General features: G+C 39.6%; 2 protein-coding genes across 4 annotated transcripts; both read right to left on the reverse strand.

The window, feature by feature from the left end:
* Positions 1 to 521: 521 nt before the first annotated feature.
* LOC306696043 (protein disulfide-isomerase) lies at positions 522 to 6,103 on the reverse strand. Its single transcript, XM_079159531.1, has 11 exons — positions 5,891 to 6,103; positions 5,190 to 5,390; positions 4,457 to 4,581; positions 4,216 to 4,353; positions 3,776 to 3,883; positions 2,931 to 3,056; positions 2,626 to 2,823; positions 2,404 to 2,524; positions 1,159 to 1,340; positions 934 to 1,023; positions 522 to 756 (listed from the first exon to the last, which is right to left on the reverse strand). The coding sequence occupies exons 1-11, from the start codon at positions 6,069 to 6,071 to the stop codon at positions 673 to 675; spliced, it is 1,554 nt and encodes a 517-aa protein (XP_079015657.1). The 5' UTR covers positions 6,072 to 6,103; the 3' UTR covers positions 522 to 672.
* A 456-nt stretch (positions 6,104 to 6,559) lies between these two features.
* LOC306696186 (lipopolysaccharide-induced tumor necrosis factor-alpha factor) lies at positions 6,560 to 12,041 on the reverse strand. Of its 3 annotated transcripts, none has more exons than XM_079159736.1 (5): positions 11,983 to 12,041; positions 9,835 to 10,000; positions 8,954 to 9,046; positions 8,640 to 8,847; positions 6,560 to 8,538 (listed from the first exon to the last, which is right to left on the reverse strand). In XM_079159736.1, exons 2-5 carry the CDS (start codon positions 9,971 to 9,973, stop codon positions 8,433 to 8,435), a joined length of 546 nt encoding a protein of 181 aa, XP_079015862.1. In that variant the 5' UTR covers positions 9,974 to 10,000; positions 11,983 to 12,041; the 3' UTR covers positions 6,560 to 8,432. The 3 variants fall into 3 exon arrangements, with proteins under 3 accessions (XP_079015862.1, XP_079015864.1, XP_079015863.1); XM_079159738.1 differs by lacking the exon at positions 11,983 to 12,041 and adding an exon at positions 11,786 to 11,858; XM_079159737.1 differs by lacking the exon at positions 11,983 to 12,041 and adding an exon at positions 11,754 to 11,819.
* Between the last annotated feature and the right edge of the window lie 281 nt (positions 12,042 to 12,322).

Here is a 12,322-nt window from a genome sequence, read left to right on the forward strand (position 1 = left end):
ATAGAATGCTGGCTACAAGGAAAACACTAGTTAGAAGGATCAGTGTTGGTTTTGGTCTGTAGGATTTGGTAACTAAAACAAAAATAGAGATGAACCTTTACCATAAACGCTGAACATTAACAAATTACTGTTTTGTGTATTGTATGTTTTTAGTGTGTTGTTTTATACGATCATTTTAAACTTATAAATATAATTTTGTATTATTATTATTATCAATCATTTTGATAATAGCCCTTTACTGTTTTTTAATGGGGGCAAGATATGAACAGGACATTTTACAGAACACATTTGTCAGCACTCTCTGGTGGACAAACACGGAACAGTTTAAAGTATCGCATCTTTGCCATTTATGTGCTGCACATTTTTGCACATTATTGGCCGACATATTAGCAAATACGATATAAATCTGAAGATAAAATCGGCCGATAAAATCAACCGTGATGTGTCGGTCAAGCTCTATATTTTTCATTATTAATCTACAGTTCTGTCAATAAATAAAAAGTCATGTAACCATCTGCGTTTTGAACCGAAGACATTTTATTGGATTTGATTGGACAGTTAATGACAACTTGGTTGAGTAGATACAACCAGATCTATCTTTAAAGAGTACTGACTAAATGGTATGACACACACTCACACACACACACACACAGTACTCTCTTTGTTTCTGTATCAAAGCTCGTCTTTAGTTTTGTTGGCTTCTTTTGCCTCTTCAGCTTTTGCAGCCTCGATGTACTTCCTCCTGTCTTCATCCTCCTGGAGACACCAAAGAAAGACGTTTATTTTTAAAAGACAGGCAACTCTCTCTCACACACACACACACACACACACACACACACACACACACACACACACACACACACACACACACACACACACACACAAACTTAAAAACACTGCAGTGATGTTGTTGTTTGTGGGGCTATAATTTACCGTAACTCTGTATTTTTTGGCTTCCCCCATCTCTTTATCTACAAACTTCACCAGGTCCTTCACCTTCTTCTTACCAGTATAAACCACCACCTGACAGGAACACAGATATCACATACAGCACATTATTACCTCAGTCATTCGACAATAATAATTAGGTTATTTTATGCATAAGACTCATGGGATATATTACAAAACAAACAAAAGAATCATTGATATGCTCCTTACTCTTTCAGCATATAGAGCAGGGAAGAGGCAGAGTGATGGGTATCTGCCCTGCATTGACATGTTGATGTCATTGGCTGAGGCATCGATACGAGCGACGACCACGTCCTCTCGCTCCTTCATGGCCTCGGCCAACTCCTCCCACAGTGGAAACAGAGCACGGGACGCCGCACTGTAGGGAAGATCTGAAATACACAGTAAGTAGTGAGAGATTTATACCTATATGTGTGAACAGACACGAGTTGCAACATAGAAAGTGGGGAAGCTAAGAAAGCACAATGAAAACAACAAAAGTCGCTAGTTTCAAGTCTTCTTCAATACAGCAGGCAAGTGATAAAAAGTAGTGAGCAAGGAAGCATGAATTTGTTGATTTGAAGGTCTAATAACATCTATGTGCCAATTTAGTTGGTTGTATATTTAAACCTGCGTTCATTTATTTTTTAAGCCTGGGGGACAACACAACAAGCTAAAATCACAATATTCATAACAGTAAAGTGTCTGGAAAATCTAAATAATGAGCTGAAAGATGCTAAAATGCTCTCTGGAGTTAAGGGGAACTTAGAATACTGTAACTTTAAAGCTGGAGTGAGGAACTATAGTCTCCCCCTCTGGCAGTGTGAGTAATTACACAAAGATGTGGATGCATGCTTATGACGAATGCCTGCAGGTGAGCTCGCCACGTGATTCGTGTTTGTCCCCGCCATTGATCATTTTTAGTTTTTTTTAATACTTTAATCCTTAATCCAAATGCCGAGTTTCTTTTTATAATCTGTAGCACCCAGACACTTTTCCTGAACACTTTTGGGGATTTTCCACCTTAGCTTCCACCATACTTTAGGTTCCACCATACTTCTAGCTGCTGCTCCATTGCTATTGTCTCTTCCCCCTTCCTGCCCTCTTTACTAGCTCTGGCTGAGGTAAAACCCAATATTCACTGCGCCAGTGCGGGAAAGTCGCCACAGACAGCAAACAGCACAGCTCCGGTATTCTGTGAAATACAGAGCGCTTTCCCTAGAGGTGATAGACTTACTCAGCCTTGTGTGAACTTGTTTGGCAAAGGATTGAATGTAACGGACCTTCTTTTATATGTAAGCTTTAAATTACTATTAAAACAATGCGTATCTAAACGTTACACTTTTAAACCAAATTTAGCCCAGAATGAACCTACGTGTCTAAGTGTTTATTCAGAAAATTCCCAAACATCAAAGCTAACTGGGTAGCTTTGAAATAAAAAGTAAATTTACATACAGAAGAGGACAAAAACAGTCTTGTTGGGGTTAAAGCCGACTTCCTCCAGAGTCATTCCCACCAGCTCCTTCACCGGCTGTTTGTCCCATCCTTCAGGTATCGGCTCACTCTGCATCTTAGGCTGTTACATTAACACAAACACGTTATTCATATCAGGCTGTTTCAAGCTGTTTCTCCAGTTCCTGTTATATGTGTCGCACACTGAACGAGAGTGAGCGTTACCTTAGCCTTGCCCTCCAGGTAGGACTGGCAGAATGTTTTTATGGTCTGTACATCCAGAGTGTCAGAGGGCAGGTGATAGGTCACATGGTCCGTCAGGTTGACCAGTCGGATCAGAGGAGCCTCGAAGTCCCGAACCCGGAAGTACTCCATCAGCCTGCCGTTACGAGGCTCATCCACGTCCACCCACACAAACAAAACCTGAACACACATACACATGCAAAGGTGAAGTACTCCATCGGCTTATTGTAATAATAAATAATATGTGTTTCAGTGCTGCTGTTTGAAATCATTTGTTTGGTTTCTACCTTCAACCTGAAGGCTTCTGCAGCTCCATTAAAGGCAGAGTGGATCTCTTTAAAGGCAGCAGAGCTTTTGTTGACAAACAGCAGGGCGTGGTTTAACACAGGGCATGTTAATATCTGAGTGGCTGTCTGCAAGAGAGAGAATAACATAAATACATCTCCATTAACAAGAGGAGGTCATTTCAGCAAACACAAACTGTCGAATTAAATATCAGCTGTGTTGGGACACTGTCTTGCCCTGGGGAAATCAACTTTTTACTAACATTTGGTGGCTTTACTTGTATGTTGCCAGAGTGGTTCTTCATAGCAAGATGAATGAAGACAACACCTACACCATAGTTCTACAGCAGTTTACATCTGGTTAGTTGAATTCATGTTTCGTTTACAGTGGAGTTTTAAAATATAAAAAAAGGTCTACAGAGACCTCTATAAGTTTCTCTAAGTGTGATCTAAACACACAAAATATTACTGAAGTTTTAGTTTACAATGATCCATCACAATTACATCCACCCTTCAGTCCCAGTCCAACAAAGTGAGCCTTTAATTCTCAAAACAAAGATGTCGTACCACATTACTTACTTAATACTACATATGTAATAGAAATATTTTTCAGAAGAATAAAAAATCTGCAAAATCAAGTGAAATGTTTGGCCTTAAAAAAATGGGTATTGGCTCTTCACACAAACTAACAATGACAACAATTCTTTAATGTTTTAAAAAGGTGAAGTAACCAATTTAATTAGAGTTTGAATGCAAAAAAAACCAACCCCACAGAACATTTCCAGGTTTGGAAGTAGAGCAGTTATACAGTATGTGTGTGAAAATGTACCATGCATCTGATACTTTACCTGTCCCGTGTACTCAGTGACGGGGTCCATCTGGTAGACGGTGATAAAAATGATCAGCATCTCTTTAGATGTCTCAGGCGTCATTTTGTAAGCCTGGATAAGCTTAGACTGCAGCAGACACAGACACAGACACACACAGACACAGACACAGACACAGACACACACACAGACACACACACACACACATACACACACACACACACACACACACACACACACACACACACACACACACACACACACACACACACACACACAACAAACAAACAGGTAAGAAAGCAATGGATGAATTAATATATTCTAGTAGCTTGATGTGATGGTTCAATTATTTAAATCCAATCCCTTGCATCCAAAATGCAAAGGATTGAGTCAGCACTAAGAAAACACAGAGACAGACAAATACAGCCATCTGTCGGAGGCTTATGTTGTATTTAAAGTACCTTTTTCAACAGCAGTACAACGTCATGTGTGAGACCATATTTGGTGATAAGTTCATCATTCTGTGTCACAGCAAAGTTAATATCAGGAAGGTCGACGACTGCATTGTAAAACACCTGGACGTACTCGTGATTCAGCTCCTACACACACACACACACACACACGTAAAAGCAAATGCAAATTGTTAGTCAGACAATTGATTGACACAAGTGAGAAGCTGGAAAATTAAACAGATGGTTTCACCTTAAAGAAGCCAACCACCATCAGCTCCTCTGAGGCCTCTGATTGGCTAAGGTCAGCGATGAGGTCAGCAGCAGACCCCGCTCTCCTTTTCAGCCAGGTTAAGATGGACGCCGAGCTCAGAGGAACTTTATCACAATCCAGGAAAACAAATCATTTTCAGCCTTGATATTGAAGAAATAATTTATTGACATTTCAATTATTTCCCTCTCATGTCCGCGTGTTAACTATTGAGCTAGATCCAATATTAGCTTAGCTTAGCATAAAGACTGGAAACAGGGGGAAACAGCTAGCATGGCTCTCTCCAAAGAAGAACATGAAGCTGAGTGGTTTACATGTTATATCTAATTTGTTTAATCTGCACACAAACAGAAATGTGAAAGGAACACATTTTACATGCTGTAACTATTTCTTGGCAACCTGTAGCCAGGTGCTGCGACTTCCTGGAGTCTCTGTTGGTTCCCTGGAAACCTCACCTGACAAGACTCTAGGATCAAACAAACGAGAAATAAAATGTGAATTGTTGAGAGAGTCAGGCTAGATGTTTCCCGTTTGCCTTTATGCTATGCTAAGCTAATCCTCTCCCAGTTCTGGTCGACTTACTACTCAGACATGAAAGAGGTTTCAGTTTTCTCCTCTGACTCTTAGCAAGTGTCAATGGTGGCGGGAGGGAGGGGCTAGCAGGGCCTTAAGCCCCCCTTCTAGAGTGCTATATGTTTTGAGTATTTAAACATACCAGGACAAGTCACAGGGTTGTGTTTATCTCCAGAAATGTACAGCCTGATCGTGGCGAGGCCTGTCACATTGAGTTCTTTCGCCAGGTCTTTCTCTTTTGACACATCAACCACGGCTAGTCTGACCTCTGACCCCTGAAGCTCTGCAGCAGCGCCTTCGAACGCGGCTGAGATACGATGGCCTTCTCCAGACAGAGGAACATCTACACACACAGAAACACACACACACAGTAAGTACATTTGTTCCAGTACTACTTTACTTGTACATACTGAGCTTTTTACTTCACTACATTATTTTGATAACTTTAGTTGCTTTCCAGATTCAGATATATATTTTAATAATGCAAACCAAACACACAAGTGAAATTCACAAGCTACCCAGCAACAGTTATATGTTGATAATTTACCACATCCACCAGCTGCAACAGTAAAATGATGAACAAATAATTGCATCACTAGTTATAATCCAGTGAAGTAAAGTAAAATTTGAAATGCATGATTTTTACTTTTACTTAAATTAGATTTCGGAGTACTTCTTTATTTGACAATAAAAAGAATAAGTAATTAAGGATATGGTGAATTTGCTGCAATCCATAAGACATTTTTCAAACCATTACGTAGCTCTTATGGTGTCATTGCTCACGGTCAATATATAAGCGTGTAGGTCAAGAGCAAGCTGTGTGTGTCTGTGTGTGAAACTTACAGAAGTGCACCAGCAGCTGCTTATATTTTCTCAGTGCCTTGTTGAAATTTCCTTTCTTCAGCTGTAAAACGTCATCCTCCTCCGGGGATGATTTGCCTGCGTGTCGCTCGGGTTTTTTGTCAGCGGCGACAAACACACAGAGACAGAAGGCCGTCACCCCCAGCAGCAACAGCGTCTTCATGACTGCTCACCTACAGACTGACAAACTGGACACTCGAGCAATCTTGACACAAAGGTATGATGGGAGTGGTGAAATGAAGGGCTGATATGCGTGTGTGTGTGTGTGTGTGTGTGTGTGTGTGTGTGTGTGTTTGTATGTGTGTGTGAATCAGTGCTGAGCTGGTAGTTGTGAATGCTTTTGTTATCAGCCGACCAGACCCACCAGTCTGTCGCTGATTAACTTCCCTATCTGAGCCCTGCTGTATCTCTGCTATTGGCTGCCGTTCATATCAAGTATATCACTAATATCTAAATACCCTTTGCCTAACACTGTTAGCCTCAGCAAGGTCAAAATGGAAGCACGCACTCACCAAACACACATGCTCAAGCATTTGAAAAATTCCACAGACGTGACAAAAATAAAACACCTTGACAGCGTCATCAAAGTAACCAAGACCATATTTATTTCCCTATCAATATGATAGAATGATAAGTAATAATACAACAACATTTTGATTTAAGAAAAAGAATCAAACTTGGCAGCGATACTGAGTGTCACACATTACTACAACAACGACAGGGAACGCAGGTGCTTTTATCAGTCATTGCACGTCAGGTCGATTTCACAGCATATATGAAGGGTTGCACTCCAGCGAATATCAATCAAACTGCTTTTGTGTTTATTCATTTTAATAAGAATGGCCTTTATTATATCAAGTCTATATTATTAAAGGAATAGTTCACCAGTTTAGGAAATACGCTCATTTCCTTTCTTGCAGGGGTTTAGATGAGAAGATTGATACCTCACTCTGATATACTGTCTGTCTGCTAGATGTGGAGCTACAGCTAGGAGACGGTTAGCTTAGCATAAAGACTGGAAACCGAGGGAAACAGCTAGCTTGGGTCTGTCCATAGGTGACAAAGTCTATAAAATACATTATATCACATACAAACACTTTGTGTATTTCTGGTGGAGTAAATCTACGACATGAAATTAAATTGGGAAAAAAGAGGTTAGAAGATATAATATAATCAACCTGGTTGACTGGAGTTGTGCATACGGTAAGTGATATATTAAAGTATGCATCGCAGCAATACAAACATAAAGACCCCATCTGTATTTTTACAAGATACATTTTAAGCACAGTGTACACAACTGAAGAGTTTTGTGTTTCTCAACTCATCATAGTTTTAAATTGTAAACCTGTCAATATGAGTAAACTTTACTGATGTAAACATTTTTTACAGCAACCAAAAACTTTGTTTAGTTATTGCCTTGTGTACCTCTTTGTATTAAAAGTTCTGTCAATCAATCTGAGTTGTTAGGTTCCAATTCTGTGTTAATATTTGACCACACAGGTGAGTTCACTCAGGTGAGTTCACTCCCTCTGGTTGATTAGACCTGTTAAAGCTGGGCAGAGCTGGAACTACATCAGGTCCACTGGCATGTACTAATAAAGTCTGATTTTAACAGTGTTTTAAGTCAATCGCCTGTGTGTGTTTGTGTTAGATGTGCAGGGCCCTTCAAATAATAAATGTTCAGAAAATTACATTTCCAAAAGGCTTTGTTTGCTTTACCAAAGACAATCATGTCGGCTATTGAATTGATTGAATTGATTCCTTCTTCATCATTAAAGTAAACATGAATGTAAGCTTCATATACATTTGGAAAAAGACAAAGATTCAGTTGTTTTAGTATTTAAATATTCTATAGAAAATACAGTTGTCCAAAAAAACCATAAACACAACTATGACTTAAATCCCTGGACTGGACATCATCATATTCATCATAAATGTCCTCTGTATTGTAATGTTGTAAAGCATCCTTTCACACTGGTGGTAATGTGCCGTGTGCACATGCAAGGATGGATTTTCCTCTTCATTTATTTAAGTATAAACCCCCACAATACACTCTTACAGAGGGTCAACAGTGACAAAGGCCTACCTTCCTCCTATGTATTAGGAATGTCTGCGTATGCTGTGCCTTAAAATGTCCAAACATGTCTCATACATCTAAAAGAAAGATCATATTAAAATAGAAAATGTAATATTTTTGGTATTCGTCACCCCCGGTAGGTTAAAAGATGGAAATTGTTTCCTTCATAGTGAAAAGCAGCAGCAGTTTTACAGTGATAACATCTTCTAAAAACTTCTCAAACCGCATAAGTTACTCCTCTGTCCTATATCAATATATTTAGTGTGTACTGTATATATATATATTAGATCACACACTTGTCATCACCTAAATACATTCTTGCTTCCCCGTGTAGATGGACAGTGAGCTGTTTCCATTCCTAGCTTATGACAACATGTTATTCCTCCCTGTTGTGACAGAAATACGAGTGGTATTGGGACAAGAGGAGCCATATTAATCCTCACAGTGTCACCTTGTGTGTATGTGCAGATGGTTTTTACACTGTGGGCAGGAATGATGTGCATCTTGTAGACCTTTCATCATCAACGGAATCAGACAGCAACCACAGATCAACCTGAAACAAACACAAACAAGCAGAGGCACAATACAAGGCGTTAAAGCTGGTTTTGGCTCTGTGATGTTAAATACTCATGCACGTGTGTGTGCTTGTCTCACCCCATCATTGTGAGAAGCACACATGTGCACCAGGCGGCACTCCCAGGCAGGTACGTGACTTTAGTGGTGACAACTCTGTGGCAGTGTGGGCAGCGTACCAGAGCAGGGACGTCTCCCAGATGTGTCACAGAGACGGGAACAGGCGACGGCTGCGTCGTCACTACTGCCGGCTGAGGTTGTCGGCTGCGGGAGGACGGTGCTCCACCAACTGGTATTCAGAAGGCACAGGACGGATATCAGCGATTGAATATTATTTTCATCCACACAGTTGGTTTGTGTAATTAAGATTGATAGTAAAGATGTAGCTTTAATACTTTGTGTCAGCGGATGGATTATGGTTCCATAGTTTTGTGACGTCCCAGCATTTGGCACAGTCAGTACAGGAAAAGGATTAGGCTGGATTCTGACTAGGAAAAAAGAAATATGTCCACATTAAATTTGTAAAAGCATCTTTTTCCCTCACTCCAGATTAAGCTAAACTGTATGAAAACAACCAGACACAAACACAGTCTCTTCCCACAGGCCTCACTCTGATGAACAGTTATTCAGTCATACAATGTTAATAACCCTCCAACGCCAAAATATCTACCGCTGCCGTCAGAGATTATATCTTTAACGCCGCTTCACCAAAACGACGATGTAAGCATATATGAATATGTGTGATGTGTGTGATATCTGTGATCGCTCATTTTAATTGCACAGCAGAGCTGTAGTCAGGAATCTGCATTTATGTTGATTTTGTCAGAAGACGTCTTTCTCGACCATGAAATAATGATTTGGTTAGGTGGGCTGTCTCTCCCACTCCTCACCAGATGTTTGCTGACAACTGAAAAGAGGGCAAAGAAGAAGAGATTTAGTCGTTTCATGTTGTTTGGGCGTTTCTCTATGGACTGACATCGCTACAAAAAACGACATGGAAAGGCCTAATGTGGACGCAAAACATCAAATTGGGACAGACGGCCTTGTTACTTTGCTCTTTCTGCCCCCTTCTGCTCTTTGCAATCATCTTTCATGCTTTTTAATTTTGAGATTTATCCATCCTGCATACTGTTTTAAGAAAGATCAGTTTGCGGGTGAGAGAAATACAAATTTAGTGTGGACAGAGGGCCCGAGACATAGAAACAAACGATGCATTTTCAAATTTAGCCGGCTTGCTGTGGATGAAATAAATGGGGAAAGAGAGATTTTGTCTTACCTGCTTCTCTGTAGGTGGGAGGAGGTGTTGGGGGTGAGTGAAGGGAGGCGTGGTAGTAGGGGGGAGGGAGGATGTTGAATGGTGCTGTGCCCAGAGCAGGAGGGTGTAGACTGGCCTCCTCATACGAAGGGGGTTCCATCAGAAGATCATCCAGTCAAACAGGAAGCTAGTGACGGAGAGAAGAGGCGGATAATTCACATGTGGTGAACCTCATGGTGTTTACTTTAGTAAAAACCTGGAGTTACATGTTATTAACTGGAATTTGTCTTCATGGGGATGAGTTTTTACTTTTTCAACATCATATACAATATCACGCACAATATTAACAAACTTTTCTATTTTACTTTCTATTCAGCAATGGTGTTAGTATTACTTCTTATACACTTTTATTTTTACTCTTGTTTTGAATCCTTTGTTGTCGTAATTTACTATTTCTATTTTAGTTTTACACTTAATAATTATTTCTCTATTGTTCATATATGTTTATATTTATATTCTACTGTTTTTTTGTTATTCTTCTGTTGAAATCTTTGATCAAACTCTGACACAATAACTTCCTATAGGATGAATAAAGTTCCATTGTATTGTATCATTTTGGAAGTGTTAATTCATCTGTTAGTTAGCAGGATCTTAAAAACTATTTAATGAAATTGGAAAATGTATGGAACAAGAGATTAAGCATTAAACTACATTCTTAACCTTTTAAGTAGTATTTTTACAAAATTCCTGTGTCTTCATCTGGATCTAGAGTCGCAACCAATAACTAATTGCTTGTTGTTTGACTAAATAAATGTAACTCATTGTCCATTGTCAGACACACTTTTCAGATCCAGAATAGTTTTAAGGATTTCATTACATTGTAGGGTGTCTTTGAACATTTTACTGCTTTCTAAGGAAGTGTTGCACTCAGCTAACTGAAAACTATCACGTGTCACATGAATGTCTAGCACGTCATGTAGATCGGGACTCTAGTTGCAGATTTTCTATTTATGTGCTCCACCAAGTGGCGTTCGCTGCCATTTATATTGAGCTCCTAACTGGCAAAAACAGCTTCTGTCCACCAGCCCAGTGTACGTGAGGACAATGAACTCGGCAGCTCGATTCTGTTGTGGGAGTAACCGGTATCGTCTCCTCCCTCCACTGCTAAAGAGTGAACAATAGAGAGCAGCACGCTTGGGATCTCGGTGCGTTCACCAGTCTGAACCGGTGAGGTTTAACGTGACAGTGTTAAACCAACACAGCACACACTGCGGCATTTTTGTTTAGTCAGTACAGAGACAAAGTAGACGACATGTTAATGGTGCCAATGTTGTATTGACTAAGTAACATTATAAATTCAGGAGCACTTTAAATATACGCAAATACAAATACTGTAAAGTAGATTCAGAGAGAACATATTTTTTACTCTCATTAGATTGATGTGAAGTGCCCACCTGCATTCAAAGTCTTACTTTAGTAAAAGTACAATAGCATCAACATCTACTTTAAGTACCAGAGTATTAATTATGCAGAATGGACCATTTCAAAAAAATACCTATTATTTCACTGGACTATTCTGCTGAGTAGCTTAATCCATAATAATACATCATCAATTGTTTGAGGAACCTACAAAGTGACAGAACTAAAGTTGTCAGATAAATGTAGTGGAGTAAAATTCAAAGAAGCATAAAGTTAAGTACCTCAATATTGTACTTAGTTACATTCCACCACTGCATTAAGTATTACTACTTATTATTGTACGTCATACTATGATCTTAACACAAACCAAAAGCTCAGTAAAACACACAATAGTTCAAAGAACTCAATGTTACAATAGTATGAACACAGTTAATGCTGAGTCATGTGATTCCACATCGCTGCTTATCCAAAATATGCTTTAATGCCAATCAGTGTCCTAAAAACAACAGTATCAAACTCACGTCAAACCACCAGCATCTGCCGTCAAACACACCTGCTGAATGCAGCCAAGTAATTTTAGCTCACATGAGACTTTCTTTACTCATGCAAACCGAGCCAAAGCCGTGGTCTGATCCAAACACGAGCAGACCTGCCTCTGTCATAAACAAACCGCCTGTTGACAGTCGTACGAGTCCTCTGTCGCTAATTAAACAATGTGATGTGTGAGATGTATCAGAGCGGTGGTCTTACCTTGGATATATGAGGAAGCTCGGCTGAATCATGTCCCATGTTGGTGACAGTCGTGACAGCAAAGCCTGTTGAACCTGTTCTCCTCTGGAATTAGAAACATTTGACTTCCCTGAAAACCAAACCCTCTTTACCTGTTTCCCTGCTACAAACTCACCTTCTTTTCCTCATATGAATCTGCTACCTCATTCTCTGGAGGCACTTTATTTATAATACAATTACCAAGACGTGATATTATAATACTTGCATAGAATATTATAAATGGTTTACCAATAAATAAAATGGATTCAAAACTGTGGATGTAAAGGTATTGACTGGATATGCAGTAATTGTTTGTGTTAGT

This window comes from Pholis gunnellus, assembly GCF_910591455.1.
Source record: "Pholis gunnellus genome assembly, chromosome: 5".
NCBI lineage: Eukaryota > Metazoa > Chordata > Actinopteri > Perciformes > Pholidae > Pholis > Pholis gunnellus.